Raw genomic sequence first — 24435 nt, 5'->3', positions numbered from 1 at the left:
ATTCCCCTTCAATCCTGAGGGCCCCTGGGGCCAACTAGCCCACCAGGTGCTTCCATTAATCGCCGCTGCGTTGCAGAGAGGTGGTCCAGGCCATGCCACTTTTTACACCTCTCTGCAACGCAGCTCTGTGGCGCTAACTGGAGATACCTGGTGAGCTAGTTGGACCCAAGGGACACTCAGTATTCAAGGGGACTTTATCCCCCAAATTAAAACGGCCACAGGGCGTGTTTGCACACGTCAGCTCAGCCCCCCCTTCACCAGTGTGCAAATGCGCCTTGTGGCGCGTTTTAAGAGGTAGTTTTAATCCCCCTGCCCTATTATGTACTAGGGGCTTACAGAGGAGGTCATTCTAATCACAGGGGTACCCCAACGCATAGTGTTCCCTAGTGTATGTAGGTGTTTTAACTGTATTCTAAGTGTCTTTTAGCATAGCACTGGCTCTAGGACTGGTTAGTCAGAGTCAGTTACCACCAGTACCCATCTGAAAAAGTTGAGGGTACTGGATGATTTTGCAACAAGGCCTCTTTCTGCTCCTCTGTTTGTTCTTTCAGCATGTCTTCCTTCTTCCTGCACTGTTCTTCGTCTTTGTGGACTTCTTTTGCTTCTTTCTGCATTTCTTTTTCTTCTTTCTGTGTGTTTTTTCTTCTTTCTTCACATGTCCTACCTCTGTAGGCGTAGTTAGAAACTAGCATTTAAAACACCTTAGAAATTAACTGAAATAAACATAGGTTTCAGGCACGTTATAGTTACAAATTAGCATTTAAAAAACCTTAGAAATTCACTGAAAAAACCATAGGTTTCAGGCACGTTATAGTTAGGAATTAGCATTTAAAAAACCTTAGAAATTCACTGAAAAACCATAGGTTTCAGGGGTGTTATAGTTAGCTGGACATTTCACTCGTACAAAACCATAGAAATTCATCCGTTATAGTTAGTTCTGCTAACTATAACTCGCACGCCCGCAATCCACTGCTGACGATGTCACATATTACATCATTCATGACATGGTCAGTGACATCACTGATGACATCTCAAATGACATCACTGATGACATCATCCACTTGACAATCAGATACACCTCATCATACACTAGTATAACCTGTCATCACTCACTGTAAAATACAGAGTACCATATTTGAATCCATTGACACACCAATACAAGTTTCTAAAAACCCACTCGGTGATTCCTAGATCTACACACACATCTAATCACTTACCTATAGATTCACTCATACATGCTGTCAATGATCAATAGAACACTATCAAATATACTTATACACCTATATCGACATTACACACCAGCACACATCCTAATCACTCATGCAGTCATCCTACTCACTTATCCAAACAATGAATCATACTTACATTTAGTCAGCTACACAATTATACAAACACCACTTCATGTATTGATATAGATAGTAACTCATACTTAGTGTGTTATAAAATCCCTATTACAAGTATACAGTTATCCATACAGTCACTCATACAATCACTGAGTCTTAGGTATAGTTATTTATATACAACAACTGTCACATACACTGCCTTTTATTTTTCTAGTTTGTTGGACATGTACAATTGAGACATATATTGGCTCATCACCACACCCATAAAGATATTCACTCACCCAAACAACTGTTATAACATGTAGTTTTAACTTCATATGCCTACTGAATCAACTATTCACACATCTTTGGGCTGTCACACCCCCCCACCGAACCACACACACATTCACTCTCCCATACAAATACTCAGTTAACTAATGTATAACTAATATAGATTTTCACGTAGCTAGTAACCAACTGGTACAGCAGTTTACACACAACTGACAAAGTGATACAGATATTCACACAGTTTAGTCACTATCCAATATATTTAGTGAGACACTATAAATTAGTCAAGTAAACAGTCAATCACACTGCTAATAAATTCTCCATCCATTAATATATATATATATATACACTCATTTTTCAATGCAAATTGCTATACATATATAATACATATTTAAATAATGAACCAAACCACATTCACTGGATGATGTCATCAGTGATGTCATTTGAGATGTCACTGACCATGTCATGAATGATGTAATATGTGACATCGTCAGCAGTGGATTGCGGACGCGCGAGATGTAGTTAGTACAACTAACTATATTGGAGGAATTTCAATAGTTTTGTTCGAGTGAAATGTCCAGCTAACTATAACACCCATCAAACCTATTGTTTTTTCAGTGAATTTCCAAGGTTTTTTAAATGCTAATTCCTAACTATATCAGGCCTGAAACCTATGTTTTTTTCTGTGAATTTCAAAGGTTTTTTAAATGCTAATTCCTAACTATATCAGGCCTGAAACCTATGTTTTTTTCAGTCAATTTCAGAGGTTTTGTAAATGACAATTTTTAATGTATTAATTATTATACTGATTTTCTTGATACTGATTTACTACATTTTTTAAACTATTTATTTTTAGATATATTTTTTTAAATTACATTATACATTACATTTCAAAACATACTTTCTCAGAATGAATTACTTTAGTTTAAATACTTTGCAAATAGGCAATAGACTTTTAAGTACAGTAGTTACAGTTGTTGCAATGGGCACCACAATTTCAAACACAATGCAACATTGAGCTCAATGTGAATTTCTAGTCAAATGCAATTAGTTACTTTATGGATTACTTTTCTAACCACAGGACTGGATCCTAGATTCAGTCCTTGGACATCTCCTGTAAACAGTTGAGTAAAAGCGTTTTGGTTACAGTAGTGATTTTTAAGGAATATTATTGTATTATAAAAGGTGACACAGACATTTTTTCACATAGAATCACCAATGTTATCCTATCGCAGAAAATTCACTTAGCAGGTAAGTAGTGTTATCGTTACTTTTTCTTACTCAGTGGTGGATCCTGGATCCAGCACTGGTGAATCTCCTGTAAACAGTTGCAAGAATGTGTTTAAGTCATACAGACGATTTTTTAGGAATATTTTTAGTTTGTGAAAATAGACACTTAGAAACTTTTCTGGTGAAAACCACACAATGGATTCCTATGGAAGGAAATACAAGTTACTGGTAAGTAAGCTTAGAATTACTTTTCAGGGTCAGTGCTAAGCTAAAAGATGCAGCCCTGGGTTCTCTCCAGATAACAGGTGAGTAAATCGTAATTCGTAGTTCGGCTGATTTTAGAGGAATATTTGTACAATGGTGAAGGAAGGGGGCGGGGCCTGAGGTGACGTGTGCAAACACGCCCTGTGGCGCGTTTTAAGTTGGGGAATTAATTCCTCTTCAATGCTGCGGTCCCCTGGGGGCCAACTAACCCATGAGGTACCTCCAGTATGTGCCAGTATGCGTCGGGAAGGGGGCCGCGTGGCGTGTTTCTTTTTGGCCTTGGGGGTCCTTGTGGGACCCCCTGAGCACTCCTAGGGGGTCAGGGTGTTTCTACCCTGCCCCCTTGTCACGTTTTGCGCCTTTTTTTTTGTTTTTCTTGTGCCTCGGTTCTACTGAGGCATAAGATGGCTGCCAACACTTCCTGATTCAGAGTGTTGGCAGCCAATTAGCATACAGCTCGTGCTCGGGAGGGTGCGGGGAGGGTGCGAAGATCCTCCGAGGCCATAGATATATATGTACTTTTAACTCTAATTTTCTCAGGAACTACTGAACGGATTTACACCATTTAAGCAAAAGGCACGAGTCTGAACTGAGGACTACCTCTTTGCCAAATTTGGTGTAATTCCGTTCAGCAGTTCGGGCTGTAGCTGCGTCAAAAGGTCCTATGGGAAAATGCATGGGGAAAACGCGTTTTGGGACCCCCTTTTTTTCTTGGCCCCCGCTTGACGAATCACCGTGAAATTTTCAGGAAAGGAGCGGACCGGAGCTGGCCAAAAGTTTGGAAAATTTCACGAAGATTCGTCAATCGGCGCCAACGCTATTCCAAATAGAATGTTGCGGATTTCCTATGGAAAATAGGTCCTAACTATATCTACCTACTGGCGACTGCCAGTAGGTAAAAATAATATATATATATATATATATATATATATACACACATATATATATATATACATATATATATTTTTTTTTAATCTCTCAGGAACCACTGAACGGATTTACACCATTTAACCAAAAGGCACGAGTGTGAACCAAGGGCTACCTTTTTGCCAAATTTGGTGCAATTCCATTCAGCAGTTCGGGCTGTAGCTGCGACTAACGATCCCTATGGAAAATTGCATGGGGAAAACACGTTTTGGGACCCCCCTTTTTTCTCGGCCCCCACTTGACGAATCACCCGAGACTTTCAGGATAGGAGCGGATCGGAGCAGGCCACAAGTTTTGAAAATTTCGCGAAGATTCGTCAACTTGCGCCAAAGTTATTCCAAATAGACTGTTGCGGATTTCCTATGGATAATAAATCCTAACTATAACTACCTACTGGCGACCGCCAGTAGGTAATATAAGTGGTAAACAATATTTCTTTGGTTGCTTCCTGAAGAAAAAATAGTATGTGCATTCTGCATCACATTTATGTACACATTCTTCTAAATCAGACCTGAATAATCTGCTTCCTGTAAATGTCATGCATAGAGTAACTGTAACTTATATATATATATATATATATATATATATATATATATATATATATATATATATATATAATCATTATCAACAATTATAGATTATTATTTCCAGTACTGTTTTGCTAATGTCAGGAATGCACCCATCCTGCAATGGAATACGGAACACAGGATTCAGAAATGAATCCACCAATCTTCCTGAATAGAGTTCTCTGGAGGCAGAGTAACATAATTACTTCAAGAAAAGGTCTGGTGGGGAAAAATAGATTTTGGGGAGGAAAGAGAGGGAGAAAATTGCTCGCCTGCCTTCTGACACCACAGGACGATCCCTCAGTACTTGCACAGGTAATTGTGGCAGAGGGTAGTGTCGGGGTCTGGGCAGAGTCCTAGTTTTACAGACAGCAGATCAATATTATGGCAGGAGGAGAGTGGCCCAGCATTGGACCAAGATGGTCGCCTAGTGCCTCGGATCCGCCCTCAAGTCCCTTCGACACACTCATCCTGAACTTCATCCTGCACCAGTGACACCTCGCCAGAAAAAAGTGACCAATCGGTGCTGCCGGAGGCAACTCCAATCTTCCTGCAGCATTGGGAGCCAAAGATACAGGTCCTGAGATTTGGGGCCCGTGGGACCCACGTTGGAGGCCCTGCCCGCCGGAAGCGCTGCATCGCGGGGTGGACGGGCTGGAAATCGCCGGCCGGAGGGGGCCATATAGATTGGAAGCACCGGAAGCCTCTGTTAGGTGCCGCGGTAGTGTTACCATCCCTGTGGCTGTGCCCCCCCCTCCTGAGGCAAGAAGCGCTTGTGCTCCTGCTGTGGTGCATCGACCGGGGGCGTGATCGGGGCCTTGAAGGTGGGCCCCCTCGCGTGGCAGCCTGTATTGCCCGCCCGGCTGCCTGGCCTCATATCCTGCAGGTGTGTCAGCTGTGGGAGAGAGATGCGATCGGCAGCTGGTCCCCCCCCCTGGGGGCCTGTGCTGGTTGGGACCCCGTGTGGCGACTGGCATACACTGCTGGAGGTGGGGATGACGACCGGGGCGAAACCCCCTCTTACTCCATTGCCCTCACTGTGTGCTGCTGCTGCTTGTGTGGGTGCTCGATGGACACTATGGATGCGCCCCCACAGCTTTGATCCATCTTGGGACCCGTGTTGACTGGGACTTCGGAAGATGGTGCCTTGATTGACTCCTAGCCCTCCATAATCCTGTCTGCACGTGTGGGCCTGGATGTGCTCCTGGGGCCTACTAGACTGCATTGCGGACCTAAATTACCCATTGGGAACTACATCACTGCCCTGGCGTCCTTGTCGCTGCTTGCCTTGAACTTACTTGTGTTGCTTGCTCCCGCCCGGGGGTGATCTACTCGGGATCGCGGAGTGGTGGCTGGGATTTGAAGACCGCACCAGGGGTAGGGAGCGAGGCATCGTTCGCTGTACAACCGGTGCTATTCAGGCAGCTCTTCTCTGGAGTCCCACTCATCCGCCCCTGTGACCTAGACAGGACACCAGAAGGACCTTGTCTGCCCCTCGCTCTCCTCCTTGTCCCCCTCACCTCAGCTGGGGTGGTACTGGCGACGACGAAGATGGGGGTCTCTCGAAGGTGAAGGCACAATGACTGGTAAACAGGATGCAGATAGGGGCCCGGCCCAGGGTCCCAGAACCTCCAAGCAACTTCAGTCCAACAAGCTGGACCGCTACGCCCTTCCTAAGGGTTCGCACTCTGACTCACGCCTCGTTTCTAAAGCTGTGGGTGACTCAGAGAACGCCGCTCCAGAACTCACGCTGGTGGATGTCATGGCAGCTATCAGCAGGATCAAGTCTTCCGTGGACACGATCTCCATCGATGTCAATCTCATACGGCGGATCTCATGAAAATAAATGAGAAAGTCAAAACCCTGGACATCAAGACAGCAAGTCTTACGGAGGATGTGTCCCTGCTCCAGCGGGAGGTACAAGATCTCAGATCCTCCTGTGTGGTGACAGCGCGCAAACTGGATGAATACGAAGGCCGCTCCCGACGCAACAACGTCCGCATTCTTGGAGTGCCCGAAAAATCGGAAGGACCTGCACCGGACCTGTTTGTAGAGGACCTTATTTTGAACCACCTCAAACCCAAGGGATTGGGAAAGTTCTTCACTATTGAACGTGCACACCGGGTCCCCGGGTGCCAACCCCAGCTGGGTGCGCCACCGCGCCCCCTTATCGCCCGAGTTCTGAACTTCAGGGACGCAATCCTGCAATATGTGAGAACTGCACCCCCACTCCGCTACGAGAATGCCACCATAACCTTTTTTCCTGACTTCACGCAGCTAGTACAGAGACAGCGCCGAACGTTTATGGCAGTAAAGAAACAACTTAGAGAGAAGGGACTCAAGTACGCCATGATGTTCCCGGCTCGCCTCCGGGTGGAATCTTGGGGACAAGCATGGTTCTTTGACAGCCCGGAGGTGGTGGCGGACTGGCTGGACAGTCGAATTGGTAAGGACTCTGAGGGCGGCGATGAAGATGGCAGGGGTTGAGAGACATTGGTAATCTCGGTTCTCTTTGTACACCTTGGGTTATTTAATGAGACCTTGGGGATTAGTCACTAGATGGGATCCAGCTGGGCTCCTTTCACAGCTGGGGGAAGACTCAAAGGTGGACTCTCTGGAATATAATGATATTTAGTTGTGTTGGGGGGACAGATTACTGGCCCATCTCCTTTTTTCTACCTTTAGTTGTTGTTTGTAGTTTTAGAATTGGGCGACAGGCACTCTGTTAGTTGGCATGGGCAGTTTCGTGTCCATGGGGCAGGGTTACAGGGAGGGGGGTTGTTGGTGGGTAGGGTTATGGGTGGGGGAGTTTGTTATGGTTTCTTTTTTGCAGCATCGACGTATGAATACAGGCACAACAAAGGCGATACAGATTGAATATGATTCTCATGTATACACACTGGGGGAAGAGTGTTAAAATTCTGAGCTGGAATGTCAACGGGCTGGGGGACAAAATTAAACGGAGTGTAGTCCTTCAGTATATCAGGAAACAGGGCCCGGATGTTGTGCTCCTCCAGGAAACTCACCTTAAGGGCCACACCTGAAGAGCACTGGACCGATACGGTTACACGCTATTGGCACATTCAGGCTTTACTACCGGCTCAAGAGTGGTGGGTATTATGGTCCGGAAAGCACTTCTCCCTTAGTTTGGAATCCACCTGGACACTCGATAGAGGTCGTTACGAGGGTATATATGGCTTCTGGGAGGGTGGAATCTTTACGCTGCTCTCTATTTATGTCACACCTGGGCTCCAATCAACAACATTCCAGGACATCCGCACTACTCTATTGTCACTGCCCGAGGGCCTGCTGATACTGGGGGACAACTTTAACTCTGTGTGCTCGGAGACCTGGATCGACACCCCCCGCGCGACCTGGGACCCTCCTCCCATGGCTTGCCAGGCTTGCTGGAGGCCATGGGTTTGACAGATATCTGGCGCGCGTTCAACCCCGAAACGAGGCAGTACACTTTCTACTCAGGGGCCCACCATAGCTCCTCTCGTCTGGATTACATCCTGGTCCACAGCTCCCAAACGTCACATGTTGGGGCGGTCCATCACCTGGTTATGGGCATTTCCGACCACTCACCAATTTGGGTTCACTTCATCCTTGATAACTCGCGAGTAGGTCGCATCGCCCCTATTAACTCCTGGCACCTCTGTAACCCTAAAATACGGAAAGAGCTCCTAGTTGCCCTTGATAGATATTTTACAGAAAACATGGGTACGGTGTCCTCTAACCTGACACTCTGGGAGGCCTTTAAGACAGTCACCAGAGGGGAGGCCCTGTCCTTGATTTCGGGACACAAGCGGAAGCAGCAGAAAGAGGTCTCTGACATGGAAGCAGAGATCTTGCGGCTCGAGGAGGAGTTGGTGGACGGCGACTCCCCGGAGGCGCGCCACTTGCTCCGGCTTAAGCAGTTAGAATACAAAACCCTTGTCACGGAAACGGCTCGCACCATGGCTCAGGAAAAGCTCGGGAGACTCTGTGATATGGGTGACAAAGCGGGGAGGCTGCTAGCTTGGTTGGACAGGCGAGAATGGGCGAATAGATTGGTCCCGACCCTTCGAGACACCCACGGAGCTGACATCTCGGATCCCCAGGCCATAGCCTCTCAATTCGCCGCCCATTTTGAGGCGGTTTACAGGGCAGAGATGCCTCACACTGAGGAGGAATCTGCGGAGCTCTTGAGGGACATTAGAATGCCCATACTCGCTCCGGCAGACAAACAACTGTTAGACAGTCCGCTGACCGCGGATGAAATAGCTTCGGCCATCAGGTCACTTCAATCTGGGAAGGCCTCTGGACCCAATGGGATACCCATAGAAATGTATAAACACTGCTCGAACAAGTTATCGGCTTACCTCAAAGTTATGTTTGAGGAGAGCAGAGAGTCGGGAACGCTCCCTCTTGACCAGCGTATCGCTAATATAGTAGTTATTCACAAAGACGGGAAAACAAAAACAGACTGTTCCTCATACCGGCCTATTTCCTTACTTAATGCCCAGCCAAAAATCCTTGTGAAAGTCCTCGCTAATCATCTTGTAAAGGTCATATCGTCCCTTGCCCACCCAGATCAGTCTGGATTTCTCCGCGTAGAAGCACGGCGCTAAATCTTCGCTGTGTACACAGCGTGCTGGGTAGGGCGAACATGATCCGCGAACCGGCAGTCTTGGTCTCCTTAAATGCCACCATGGCCTTCGGTATGCTTGAATGGCCCTACCTCTTAGCCGCGCTCCGTAAGCTGGGGTTCGGGGAGGAATTCATGGGCTGGGTTCGCCTCCTGTACAAGGCGCCTCTGGCCAAGGTCGTAGTCAACAATAAACAATCAGACACTTTCTCGCTTGGCCGGGGTACCCGTCAGGGTTGTCCGCTCTCCCCCCTTTCGTTCACCCTGGCATTGGATACGCTTGCAGCTTGGATTCGACAAGATCTGTCAGAGGATTCAGCTGGTCGGCGGATTGGGAGGATCGATTCTCCTTATATACCGACGACATCTTACTGTATCTCACCAACCCCCGAGTATTGTTAGATATACTGGCATTATTCGGTAGATTCTCCGGGTTTACAATTAACTGGACCAAATCCCACCTGTACCCACTGTACGGTGGGGTGTCAAACCTACCACCCAACTGCCCAATCCAAATTGCTACATCAGGGTTTAAATACCTTGGTATCTTTGTTTCCCTGGACTCCGTTCTCCGATATCACAATAATCTCCTCCCCCCCCCCTCCGACGACTGCAACTGGATATAGCTAGTTGGAAGACTCTCCCGCTATCCCTCTTGGGGTGGGCCGCACTTTTTAAAATGATGTCCCTCCCCCGCTTCCTTTATGCTCTTCAGAACTCTCTGGACATTGTCCCCCCTGCTTATTTTGAAGAGATTGAGCGACTACAGAGGGAGCTTCTGTGGAACGGGTATCCACGCATTGCCCTTAACAAGTTGACGCTGAAATGGTACGATGGAGGTATCACCCTCCCCAACATTAAGAAATATTACTGGGCGCACACCGGTCAGCTATCAATCACGGTACCTATGGGTCCGCTGAGGATCCGAGCTATCGAATGGACAGGTGGCTGCTCCCGGCGGGAATTACAACAGACCGCTATACTCCAAACCGACTCGACCCCCACTATCTGGCCCCACTGGACACTCAATTGCAGTCTGGCTCACAGCCACTAGATCGCTTGGATGGGAGGGAAGGTTGACTTTGGCAGCCCCCCTCTGGGACTCCTCCCAGCTGGGACACCTATGGTAAATGGGACATGATAGGGATCTCTCGCGTTCAGGACATGTGGGAAAAAGGGGACATAAAAACATTCGCCTCCCTACAGGAACAACACGATTTAGCCGGCTCAGAACACTTTTGTTACAGACAAATTTGTCACGCCCTGCGCTTGATCTTCCCCAAAGGTTCTACCCCCCCTGAGGCCTCCCCACTGGAAAATAGGATACTGGATGGGTATCGCCCCGAGAAATCAATTTCCCTCATTTATAGCAAGCTTATAAATAACATGGAGGACCCTCTCATACAGCTTTGACAGAAGTGGACGGCAGATGGTGTTGAGCTGGATGACGAGGACTGGCAGGAGGCTGTATCCTCCCCCATGGTGGTCACTATCCCCGCCAGACTGCGACTGGTGCAGCTAAAAGTACTACACAGAATTTACATGACAGGACCGAGACTGGTGTTGATGGGGAATGCTGTAGGGGATGTGGTCAGCTGGGTACCTTTCTACATATCATTTGGGAATGTTCGCTCATCCAGGCCTACTGAAGTGCAGTTCATTGGGTGGTGGGAGAAGTCCTGGGGAACCCCTTGCTCCCAGAGGTGCACGGATGCTTGCTTAACATATGGGAACCCACCGACTTAAACGTATGCCAAACTCAATGGGCCACTCTTGGCTTCATGATCGCCAAAAAGGAACACTGCGCAGGCTTGGGGGGCGGCGGCCCCTCCAGTGCTTAAAGACTGGAAGGTTAACACTGACTGGTGCATGTTCCGCGAGAAGACAGTTCATGTGGCCAGGGGATGTCCCAAAAAATGGTATCGGATATGGGGATCGTGGAATCGATACAGAGGGAATATTTGTACCCCTCCACTACATACAGACCCGGATGACATACCCTCACCCTGAATTACCCCACAGTGTAGGTAATGTTATGATGATATTACCTTTATACATGCCTGAATAAGAAAAATATTACATTATTGTGATGTATCATATATTGATCAAGTCGATGATTGTTTAATAAAAAGTTTTATAAAAAAATATATTATGGCAGGAATTAAGTACCATTAAAATATAAAGCATTGTGAAAAGGTCATAAATTACTTACCGGATCCTTGAGATGGATTCACACTGACAAGCACTGTTTACCAGGAGAGGGGGCCATACAACATTCTAGAAGCTGCCAGGACCCATCTTGCTACTTCTGACCCCACGGAATGGTAACCTTTAACCTGGCCTTCACCTACAACTGACTGCCTGGTCCGCCACAGTTTTCAATCTCTCTCATGAATTTCAATGTGTCGGTATGATTCCAGAGGGTCTTGCACTGATGTCTCTTCCTTGTTTCCCTTGATGAAATCTTGACAGCTACATTTTATTTAAAATCTTCTATAACAGAGTGAAAAAGAACAATTTTCTTGAGTGTTGGTTGGATATATTCTTTTAACGTTCACCTTTGTGTTTGCAGAGCGTTTTTCCTTCAGTGTTCCAGAGAATATTCGGCTGTCGGATGAAGTTGGCAGATTGAAAGTGGAAGACATAGACGAGCCACAAAACAGGAAAACCAAATTTAGCTTTGTTAATGGAAAATTTGAAGATACGTTTTCAATTCTGACAAATGCCATTACTAACGAAGGAATTATTGGATTAAAAAAGGTATTACTTATCAACTACCCTCAATAGTGTCTGGAAATAGTGCATGTTTAATGGAAACAATTTCATTAGTTACCAATGTTAACACATAAACGGTGAAAGGGGTTGAGAACGTGGTTTGGGGAGGCACATTGGGAGATTGGTCACATACCACAGTATACCAAAGAGGTCTCAGTTGACCACTAGATTTGTAGTTTGGTGGTCCTGGTTGATTAAGGGTTCCTTAAACTGGGTCTAAAGGGAAAAATACAGTGGACTGTAAGAAATTTTGTTACTGGTTGGCTCGGGTGTGGTACGGGGTCAAGCCGCAACCACAATCCTCGTCAGGGTGAGACTCAAGCAAACCCCAAATTAACATGTGCTCCACGCCCTGGTAGCTTGACACAGAGCAGTTAGCCTTAACTTAAGCGCGACGTGTAAAGTATTTGTGCAATATTTCAAACAGTAAAAACATCGCACAAAAATATCCCACACCAGGTTAGAAAAATAGAGCAAAATGTAATAAATAAAACGGGGCCAAAACGACAAAAATCCAATCAGTAAAGCCTGAGAAATTAATTTTTTAATGTTGATGTGTAAAATAGTGCCTAAAAGCACAAAGCACAAACCACGGCTTTCTGGTCGTGTTGAACTGGGTCAAAGTCAATAGATCAGGCCGACTGTGATGGAGCGCAGGCCGGATACAAGTCCCAGGTTAGTCCAGCTGAAGGTTTACCTTTGAAAGTTTGTGCCAAAAGTCCTGTTCGCTTTGCAGAGGACCGCGAGGAGCAGGGAGATGTTCACAGGATGCTGTTGGCAAAGTGTGAGAAGCCGCCTGGCTGCACAGGTGGGTGTTGCTGGAGTTTTGCAGTGGTGGTCCCCGCGATTGGCTGATGCTGCAGTGCAGAGAGTCATGCTGACAGAGCTTTGAGCTGATTTGTGGTGCGAGCGGCAAGATCTTGGTGCAAACGGGCCTGTTCACAGTTATAAAGAGCTCAAAAGCTTGATGTCAGTACCCGTGAGCCACACCAAATGTCCAGGACCTGAGAGGCACCACTTGAGGGTCACTACATTGCTGCCGCTGGGTCCAAGGGCTGGTGCAGGATGCTGGGGATCCTTTTATACCCCTGATGCTCAGATCAGGAGGCCAGCAGACTAGACTTTGGAGCACTCTGGGGTCTCGGATGCAAGATTAAGTTTCAGGTCCAATTCTAACTACAGGGGTTTGCAGCCCTTTGTGTGGAGGAAGGACACAGCCTATTCAAGGATAAGTGGAGCTGTACCCAGCTCCTCCCTCCCATCCTGCCAGTGATGGCCCATTCAGGGACACTTGAGCTCCCTATTGTGTGTGGCTCTCTAGGGGGAAACACAAAGCTCAATTGTCAGCTGCACCCAATCATGTGACCCAGGTACATGCTACAGGCACTAAATGGCTATGGCAGGGAAATGCCAACTTTCTAAAAGTTACATATTGAGAATTACAATTTAAAATCTGACTTCACTATAAGTTAGGGTTTTGAATTACAATTCTAGATACACCAAACTTTATCTGGTTACATAGTTCCATTTGGAAATTTCACTTATAAAAAGTAATAAGGTAACTCCAATGTTATCCTCTGGGAGAGGTAGGCCTTGCAGTAGTGAGCTTTATACTACTTGGATATGGAAATCCTAAAAGTACATACCTTTTTTTTTAAATACATTGCACCCTGCACTGTGGGCTGTTCAGGGCTGACATATGTATTAAAAAGGAACTTTCTTTTGCCAGGTCAGAATAGAAGTTTAAAGCTGCACAAATACAGGATGCAATGGCAGGCCTGAGACATGTTTAAAGGACTACTTAAGTGGGTGAGTGCTGCAGACCCACTAGTAGCATTTAATTTACAGACCCTGGGTACATGCAGTACCTCTTTACTAGGGACTTCTAAGTAAATTAAATATTCTAATTGGTTGTAAGCCACTGTTACCATGTTCAGAGGAGAAAGCACAAGCACTAACACTGGTTAGCAGTGGTAAAGTGCAAAAAGTCCTAAAACCAGCAAAAACAAGGTCAGTAAAAATGGATGAGTGGCCGTGTGGCTACGGCACTCTGGTATGGGGAGGGTGACCGCCTGGGTTACTCAGACTGGTATGCCTTGCAAACCCTGGTCCTCCTTGAGCTGGAGCTACTGGATGAAAAGCAGGAGCTCCAGATCACTCACACCAGGCTTATGCAAACAATGTTATCCTTCTACGCTAAGCTTTATGAGGTCACACCAGTACATGATGCAGTGGGGCAGACTGAGTACCTGAACACTGTTCAGCTGCTCTGGCTGAACAGTGCTCACTGGGTTTAGGTTCAGGGAAGAGATTGTGAAGGTCATCCAAAGCCTTCCAAGCAACAAAGCAGCGGGGTTGGGTGGGCTAACCACTAATTTCTATAAAGTATCTGCTTCTGTACTAGCTCCTCACCTACTAGCTATGTATGATGACTACTTGAAGGTAGGGGCATTACTGCCCTGCCTGAGGGAGGCAATCATAGTGTCGCTTCTTAAACACAACAAGCCAGCGGATCGATGGGACTTATATTGGCCACTTTCAATAATCAATGTGGACAACAAAATCTTCACTAAACTGGTGGCTAATCGCCTCCTCCCGTTTATGCCCACTATTATGCGTCCGGACCAGTTTGGCTTTGTACTGTGCTGGTCCACTGCACACAATCTCTGCATATTATTCACACTCATACATACCCTGGACCCTCAACTTACTGTTGCAGCCGCCCTTTTAGACTCCACAAAGGCCTTCGATTTGCTTGTATGGCCAAACCTGTTTTCTGCTACTTGTACGAATCGGCCTCAGTGCCCGCTTTCTTCAACAAATTCAGCTACTATACACTCTCCCTATCACTCATGTTTGGCTTAATGGTATTCTGTCTGGACTTCTCCCGATTACCAGCGGGACCCACCAGGGGTGCCCATTATAACCACTCTTATTCACCATGGAGATGGAGCCCTTTGCGGCCCAGCTATGGCAACACCATGCCCACTGTGGTTTCGGATTCATGGCTAGGGGTCTTGTGGTGTTGATGTATGTAGAAGATTTGACGGTGTATATTTGGAAACCGCGGGAGAATCTCGCCCCAATGATTCATTAGATTAAAGGCTTCGGGGGGTATTCTGGCCTCCAAGGTATTTGGGCTAAATATATTATTTTCCCACTTACAGCCATTTTCTTCTGAATACCTGCTGCAGTCATACATTGACCCAGTCCGCTACTTAGGCATCTGGCTCAGCTGGACCCCAGACGAGCTCTGGCAGGCTAACTACAGTTGTGCCATGGCATGGCTTGAGAACAGGATCCCAACTTGGACCGGCTTGACACGATCGGTGACTGGACGGTTAGCTATCGCAAAGATGGTAGTCCTGCCTAAGTTACTGTACCTCTTTGCAAATGGGCCCCTTCCACTCACAGCCCAGTTCCTGCACTGGCTGCACTCCAGTCTCATAGCGCTTATCTGGGCTGGCGGACAGCCTAGGATCTCATGGGGCATAATCCCTTTATCACTTGAACAGGGGGGCTTGCGCGCGCCCGACGTGGCTCTGTATGCACTTTTTTTCGCCCAGGCACAATACACTCACTTTTGGCTTTTCCCCATGAAATTCAAACCACACACTGCAATTGAGGCGGATTATGCAGCGCCCCCACCTCTGAACACGGCACTTTATGTGCTGTACAAACCACCACGAGGGGTGTTAGACATGGTGGAGTTCATGCGCTGGGCTTGGGATGGTATGAGAATGTGCACTGGACTCCCTTGCCTCTAAGCACCGTCCCTGCCTATTGGGAGCAATACCCTTTTGCCACCCCTATAGGACGAGGAGTCCCAGACAAGAGCCTGTGCCCATCACCTAGCTACCTTTGCCAATTTAAACCCTTGAGACCACTTTCTACCCCCTGCTGGTGCTGTCGGACCAGCACACCCTGCCTTATGATACATTTTCCCTTCAATGCACCTCCTCCACGCTACAAATATTTTAGCACATCCTTACCACTCCTTCATCGTGCAAATAAGTGTCTATATGCCACTATGCAAGCCACAGCGCCAATCCGGGTGCCAGCGGTAAGCACGCAGCCTAGGAGACTGACACTGACCCTCCTATCACAGAAGCCCAGTGGCTCTACTGCTGTGACCAATCGGTGGCTCTCTCCCATAATTATAGACTGCGGCTAATACATTTCAAGTTTCTCCACCGGCTCTACCACATTCCGATACAGCTCATTAACATGGGTTTGGTGACATTGCCTTAGATGTGCTGCTTCTCAGGCTTCTTTCTTACACTTGGCATGGGACTGTCCATCAATTGCAGACAACTAGGCTGGGGTATTCACCACCGTAGACAATATTACAGGTCACTCCCTACCACAGACCCCTTTGGTCGGCATTCTCGGCTACATAAAGGACGTCCCCGGAGGAAATGGCTGACTAACAGCCATGCTCCTAATCCTGGCCATGCGATGCATGGCCGTGCACTGGGTAAGACATCCAGCCCCCACTGTGGAGGTTTGGTTACAAGACGCGTCATACTGTCAGGAGCAACTATCTACTTAATGGGAGCTCATGCCGCTACGCGATCGTTCCAAGGACGTTTTAAAACCTCTGCTAACTTTGCTACAACAAAGAGACATCCCCCCCCTGCCTGGAGCCAGTGACCTAGCACCCAGAGATACCCTCCTCCACTCAGGCTCTACACAGGGTTGCCCCTGAAATTGCAATTGATCCCACACATCCACACTCTGACACAAGTGAATAGGTAGCTGGGTAATTTTTCTGTTACCGGTTTCATAGAACTGGCCTTGTCATATATGGAAACTCTTGAGGTCCAGCCACTGAGTATGTATTACTGAACTTGTGACTCCATCAAGCTGTGCTTCCCTTCCATTTCTTCCCCCTTTCCACTTTCTTGCTAATGTTACAGCAATGTGTTTACTGTAAATGCGAATAAAGAAATTGTATTATAAAAAAGAAAATGGAGGAGGAAGGGAAAACGTTTGGGGGTGACCCTGCAGAGAGGGCCAGGTCCAACAGGGACCAAGAAAAGATTGGTGTGGAAGAGATAGGTATTACAGTCAATCCAGAAGTTTGCCCTTCCAGCAAAAGATAGAGGCACCCTGGGTTTTTATTGGTTTGAGGATATAATACAGAGTTTGCCACTTACGGGACTGGATGGCACAGACACAGGTTTTCCACTTTTGTTTCATTTTATAAGGTATGGACCGAAAGCAAGTGAACTAAAACTGGAATATCATACACGCCAAGTTCAGTTTTAACTGTTATTGACTTTGACGGGCAATCAACCTGAACATACTAAAGAGGTTTTCACTCCAGGCAGTGTGCACGACTGACCAATATTTTCCTGCGTCCATATTTAAAAAAAAGGATTTATCTCTCAAGCAGAGAGGGTCAGAACAAAGCACAGTATATCTTGGATTTTCAGTGTCTGAATTATATGCATGTGGGGTCTCGAATGTACATGCTGTTTTTCCCTACCATGACCAGTCACAATCATACCAGCTTACATATTAATTGTACTAGCATTTACTCATCTGAACAACATATCAAACTGTTAAAAAAGCACTGCCCACAAGAAGTTTGCTTTCTGCAGAAAATCTTTTTCTAGCCTTACCTGATTGAAATATTTCACCAATGCATCAAATTACACAAATTAGGTTGCATTGTTAGCGTTAGCCTGAACTTGGAAAGACAATTTGCAAAACCTTTCCGCCAGTTAATGTGACTAGGATTGCCTCATTTATCATAGGAATTCACTCACTATTTATCACAGAGGTACGTTCACTATCAGGTGATATTGTACTGTCTGACTCATAAATGCATTCCTTTGGATTTTGAGTGTTACAGACACAATCTTTAATTCAATTTTATCTCAAATTTTGCATCCCTTTTATGCATGCTATACTCTTCATTCCTTCAGTAGTATCCCTTCGTACACATACAGAAGCCCCAACCTCATTGTGAATGGACCATTTCCTACTATTCATTGTGACTGATATTCCTCCTCACACAGACACTCTTTCATTTATTTAAACTCTAACAACACTTTCCTTGGGTACTCTGTCTACACTCATACTAGAGGAGACCTGCATAAATTCAAAGTAACATTGACTGTGAAGGCCAAATATCCATGCTCTTGCTTTAAATGTCTTCATTGTTACTGTGAGAGCTCTGATGGAGTGGGGATCCCTGAATCTCAATCGTCTAGCAAAGTTGTCAAAGAGGATCCCCCACTGGTCATATAGACCTTTGATTGTTGTTTTAAAGTGTAAGTAACATCAGCAATACATTTCAAGTACTGTGAAGCCAATGTGACTCTACTGAAATGATAGAGAGGATGTTGTCTCAAGAAGATTTTGGACAGAGTGCTGAAACCTTTCAACCACTCACACCCAGTCAAGAGATCTGGGTTAAATCCCTTGTTCTTTTGCTCACTGTGCCACCCCTTTTTGGACCCAGCAATATGCAAAACAGTCTTGACCCTGTACCTCATGGGAACAGTCCAGTCCGAACTGCCAGGCCATAATTTAAGCATGAAAGAAACTTCTAGTAGACTCTTGATATCAGTTCACAGCAAACAGATCAATCAGGAACAATCATTCTTGGGGAGCAGGCAAACTCTCCAGTTTCTGAACACCAAACAAAAGAGCAACCATCTGGAAGACCTTGAATGTAACATTGGTACATTCTGCCTCGTACAGGAGGATTCTCCCACTGTCTCAGTCTCCATGTCCGAAGGCAACTTATCATTAGACTCCAGCTACCTATCAGTCTATTACAATACGCCTATTTGGGCTAACAAACACACAATAAGACACCTGCAGAGAAGAGAAAATCAAGACTATTTCAATTCATTTTATCAAAATTAAATATGTTACTCAGGCATGGTTGCAAGTTAGGCAAACTTAGCATCAAAGAGGGCTATCAAACAAGTTCAATTTACAGGATTAAATGTATTGATTACATTTCAAATATATGTGTGGCTCTTACTAATAGTAAATGTAGCCACCTACTGTTAAATAATTAATACAGTGCACACATAAATGAGGCACAAGTTCATAAAGCAATACATTTGTGCTCCACCAGCTCTGTGCAGGGGTACCCTATCCCTCACTTAACCTTCTGGTCAGGGATGCTGTGGTAGGCCTGATGAGGCATAACCTGCCATTTGTAATCAATGTAAAGAGCTTGCTCCCACCTACTTCCTTTTCATTATTAAGGCAATCGATTTCTCACACATATTTTGTGTTCAATTTTGGGAAACTGCATACACAATATATTTATTGCTAATGTAATTGGCCTGCAAACAAGTATCCTTCCATCCCTTAATTTGGTTATAGCTTAGCTCTCATAATCCCTTCCATTCAATTTTATTGTACTCTCAAATTACCTGGCCCGCTTACACCTTACCTTTCATTTATTGGTGCAGTGACAGTCATCCTTCGCTGTAAAATAGACAATTCACACAATTTTTCCTATGCTAAGCCTGCTTGCACATCTACTTCTCATAGTTGCTGTGATAGGCGGGTTCGCATCATTGTTACTTCAAGAGCATCCGTGTACATAGTCAACATTTAATTGCGATTAGGAGAAGGTTAATCTAACATAACTTTCCTTGGTTTCAAGTTCTGTGGTACCTTTGGAAACCTCTGCTTTATTTTTCAATGTTTTTGACAAAATAGAAACATCACAGATAGTCACTTAAAGAATTTAGACCAGTGGTTCTTATCTTGTGGGCTGCCGAATCCTGGGGTCTGCAATGCTTACTCAGGGAGTCTGTGACTGTTTAGAACATGTAATGATATTAGCAGATTAATAATGTGCATACAGATAGAAAAGCAAAATTAAAAACTGAACGTTTTCAAATACTCTGTAAACATGAAGGAATTTGAGATTGGAGGCTAAACATTAAGTTGGACTCCTTATCTTGATTTGAAGGAGAAAACAGAATCTAGTATGAAGAATATGTGGCCTCAATAGATGCAGCACCGGAATGCACCAATAAAAAAAGAGCAGGGAGTAGGAACAAAAAAGACAAAGTGATCTGCTGGAGTCTAGAATATTGCTTTGTATTTTACAAATAAAACAACATTTTGAAAACCTTCAACCTTTTCAGTAAACTTCAAATCAAGTTTTTTGCCTGATTCTTTGGTTGTGAATTAAATAAAATATTTAATAATTTGTGTATGTATTTGATGTTCAATTCTTTCAGTATTTTTGTATAATGTTTTGAGGTTTGAATCACAAAAACTGTATAGCAGGGGTAACTTGCTCCCAGTAATGATTCAGCGGAGATCCACAGATATCAAAAAGTTAAGAACCACTGATTTACAATAATTCAGTGCTATATAAATAATGTATCTAGTTAATTCTTAATTAAGTTGTACATCACTCATTTGTAATTATTCAGTTTGTTTGTCCAGTATAATGCCCAACAACCTCTTTTGATCTTCTGTCTTTACCAAACATTCAAATTTCATTGGAAAGGGTTGTAAAATCTCTTTTGAATGCTATTCATCTGCTCCCTTTCTCCAACCACTTGTTTATATCATTTTCCTAAACCTGTTACCTAGTGCCAATATGTTATTATTCCCACCCAATCAAAACCATCAGAGTCACATGTTCATCTAACTTGATTCAATTTTTTTTATCCTAAAACTGAAAAATGCAACATCAAAATTGACATCTTTTTCAGCCTTTGGACTTTGAGAAAATACAGCAGTACAGATTCAATGTTGAGGCAACTGATCCAACAATCCATCGGGGAGGAGGTCCAAAGATGAAGAGCTCCACAGAGATAATCATCGATGTCCTGGATGTGGATGAACCGCCTGTTTTTAGTCAACCATCGTATCATTTTGAAGTCAAAGAAAATATGCCAAGCACAATTATTGGCTATGTTTCTGCAAAAGATCCTGATGCAGCAAACAGAAATATCAAGTAGGTAAAACCTCTAAACCACTGGTTGAGATTTGTGCATTAAAGTACAGCTGAGAACCATTTTGAATTTCATAGTTTTAGGTGTTCATTACCAATATATATACCCAAATGCAGAAATGTATTAATTTATTATTTATTTAGTATTTAAGTCTTGGCTGTAGTGAAGTATATGTGCTAGCATACCTTTCGGAAAACTGATAGCAATACGGCATCGGAAAATAGATGCAATCCCTGCTCTTTCAGGGATTCTTGTCCTTTTTGGGGCTTTTATTCAGTTCTTGGATACTTTTGAATCTTTAGCAATATATTAACATATTGGATTGGACTAAATGGATTGGAATTAACTGGACTGTGTTGATTTGTATTTTACCATGTCAACCAACTTTGCAAGATGGCAATAAGTACAGGATGATGCACAGAACTGATGCAACAAACTAAATAAAATACGCTTGCAGTGTACATCGATTAAGTTACAAATTGTGAATGACATTTTAAATGCAGGGTTCAGAGGTTTACAATTGATATTTTCCACATTTGGGGTACAACTTTTTAGTCTGCATTTATTACACTTGAAATAATGCTAGAAACAAGCTAGCATTGTGTTGGAATCCTTTTGGCTTATCTTGCTCGCGATACAAGTTGTGAATAAGTCAAATTCTCAGGGTTATAGAATGCGACATATAAATGTAAATAAATCCGTATTTGTAAAGCGCAAACTACTCGCCCTTACGGGTCTCAAGGCGCTGGGGGCCGTTGTGGAAATTAAGTGAGCTATTGCCCAGAGTCACATGGTGCTGAACTGAGCTGCTGCCGGAGCCGGGGATCGAACCGTGAACCCTGTGCTCCAAAGTCAACTGCCCTGGTCGCTGCACCACACCTCTCCACAACATATATGATGTGTCTTGAAGTTATGGGAGTAACATCCAATAGACTTCCTAGGCCTCACAAGAGAACTACAGACTTTTCAGATCAAAGGAAATTTGACATGCATCTTTGACCCTTCCTATTCCTAGAGTTAATATCTTATGGACAGTATTAGATTAAGAAAAACCTGTCAGAGAGCTCTTATCTGCAGTGATTGTATATTGCTCCACCTCAACCCCCAACATTAGTATGCACACAAGTATTGGTATTTTACTATACACTTTTATTTATTACATACTGTTCTTCATCAGATCATGTGAACAAGAACAGCCACAATCATTATAATCAACTTAGTGGACAAAATAGTAGACGGGTGAATGCTAAATACATCCCAATTATATTTCCTTACCTATCCCTACTTAATTATTCAAAACTCTTCCTAAGTTACTAATAGCTCATAAACAAATACCCTATTTTGTATCTCTGTGCTGTGCCATGTCTCTACCTTTATGCCACTAGGCCTGAAGTCAGGACTCGTCTGTCAGAATCCATCTAGCAACTAGTCCATCTATCATGCCCAACCTCAAACACATATCTTTTTCACATATGGTGGTCTGTGGAGCAAGGAGGGGCTTGCTCTTCCAAGCGCCTGTATTTGCCAAAGAGCACAGTTAAACCACACCCTCATTCTGGTTTCCGGAAGCTCTTTTTTTGTATTGTTCTGATTTCTTTGATAGGGAACTGTACAAGGTCATACGCCCATAAATAATTCCTAGCTATTGTGTAATGCTAAATGTTGCAGAGTGGAATAATCCCTCTTATGGCCTATTTTCGTAAGCAAAAGTGTATTTTTAGGCCTTTCTTGCATCTGCAAACTCCATGCACAATACCGGATCATTTTAATATACAGCAAAGTCTGTGGTGTTTGATAAATAACAAAAAACAAAACCCCATTTTACATTCCTTCTTGTGTGAGTTTTTCCACATGTGACCATTTTTACTCCCATCTTGTATGCAAATGAATCTTTCACATCTTTCACATCAAAGTATCAATTATCTAAATGTATGAAAAATACATGTGTAAATATGTTCTATCACTTGTGGACCAGGGTCAAACCTTCATGCTTTAGGAAGTACAGCCCAATATCTTAGACCAATCTTTTTTTTTTTGGCATCATTATTCGGTGAATTTTGTCTTTTGAGTCTTCTCTTGCATTCATACTGCCAATACAGTAAGACGTTGTATGTAACATTATCAAAAGACATAAATATTCTTGCCACACGTGTCCTACTGTTCTGGTTGCATGACGGTCGTATCAATATAGTTGTAACTGGTAGTAGGTGTGCCGTTTTTTCATTTGAATTATTAATTATGTATAATATTTTATTAATTATCATTATCATCGCAGATCCCAGGTCTCAGGTGGGCTGATTGGTTAGAATAGGAATTATTTTCTCAGCTAGTCACAAATGTAAGCCGTTGTTCTGGTTGGCAAACCGCATAAGAAAGAAACTTCAGTGGCAATAAACATTGACTGAAACAATTCTTGATTGAGTTATGGTATTTTATTCTGATTTGTGATAGAGATACATATTTATTACTGTACCCCATATTGTTATGTTATGTTATGTTATGTTATTTATTCATTTCTATAGCGCACGGCTACTCAAAAAGAGTGTCCCGGCGCTTTAATGGAGAAAGAGATAATACTGCAACATAAAAAACATAACACTAAATAGAACTAACAGGAGAATGGGCCAAAAATTCACGGAGAACCAGCTACTGAGAAAACAACCAAGTTTTAAGGCCTTTCCTGAAAGCTAATAGGCTGCTGGCTCCCCGCAGGGCCAGTGGTAAAGAATTCCACAGCTGAGAAGCCAGCAATCCAAACGAGCGGCCTCCGAGACGCGCTTTCTTGACCCGGGGGACGACAGCAAAATGCAAGGCTTCCGACCTCAGAGACCTGGTTGGATGGTAAAAAACCAGTCTCTTTTGGAGGTACTTGGCTCCCTCCTTATGAAGAGCTTTATAGGCCAAGGTCAGCGCCTTAAAAGCGATCCTCTTGCGAATAGGAAGCCAGTGTAAAGTTGCCAGCAGGCCCGAGGCCCTGGATCGCCTGCTAAGGCCAAAAATTGCCCTTGCAGCGGCATTCTGTACCACTTGAAGCCGCTGCAACAAGTACTCTGGAAGGCCCAGGTAGAGAGCGTTGGAATAATCCAACCTGGACCCAATCAGAGCCTGGACAGTCAGCGTCCTGTGTTCCACGGATAACAGAGGAAGAAACCTCCGCAACATCCTGAGGACGCCAAAGCAAATGCCCGACACCCCCAGGATCTGGGATTTCAAGGTAAGCCTGTTATCCATCTTCACCCCCAGATTCTTGGCAACCTGAGAGGAACAGGACGGAGGGAACATATCCCGAGGCCACCAGGCCTGCCAATCTGGATCTGTATCACACCCAAAGAAAAGTACTTCGGACTTGTCGGAATTGCACTTAAGGCTGTTTAGATGGAACCAATGAAAAACAGCCCCAAGGCAATCCCGAATGCTCTCCCCATCAAAGTCGCCTCCTCTCTTACAAGAGAAGAGGAGCTGGGTGTCGTCCGCATAGGATA

At 44.5% G+C, this 24435-nt stretch overlaps 1 protein-coding gene across 1 annotated transcript in view; it reads left to right on the top strand.

Moving 5' to 3' along the window:
* CDH5 (cadherin 5) overlaps positions 1 to 24435 on the top strand; it is a 226761-nt gene that overhangs the window by 157723 nt on the left and 44603 nt on the right. The window contains exons 6-7 of the mRNA XM_085639594.1: positions 11800 to 11987; positions 20711 to 20955. Of these exons, the coding sequence (XP_085495720.1) occupies positions 11800 to 11987; positions 20711 to 20955 (433 nt within the window). The remainder of the gene's footprint in view (positions 1 to 11799; positions 11988 to 20710; positions 20956 to 24435) is intronic.

This window comes from Triturus cristatus, chromosome 12 (assembly GCF_964204655.1).
Source record: "Triturus cristatus chromosome 12, aTriCri1.1, whole genome shotgun sequence".
Classification (NCBI taxonomy): domain Eukaryota; kingdom Metazoa; phylum Chordata; class Amphibia; order Caudata; family Salamandridae; genus Triturus; species Triturus cristatus.
The sequence above is the reverse complement of the archived record's forward strand: the minus strand, read 5'-3'. Positions and strand labels throughout refer to the sequence as shown.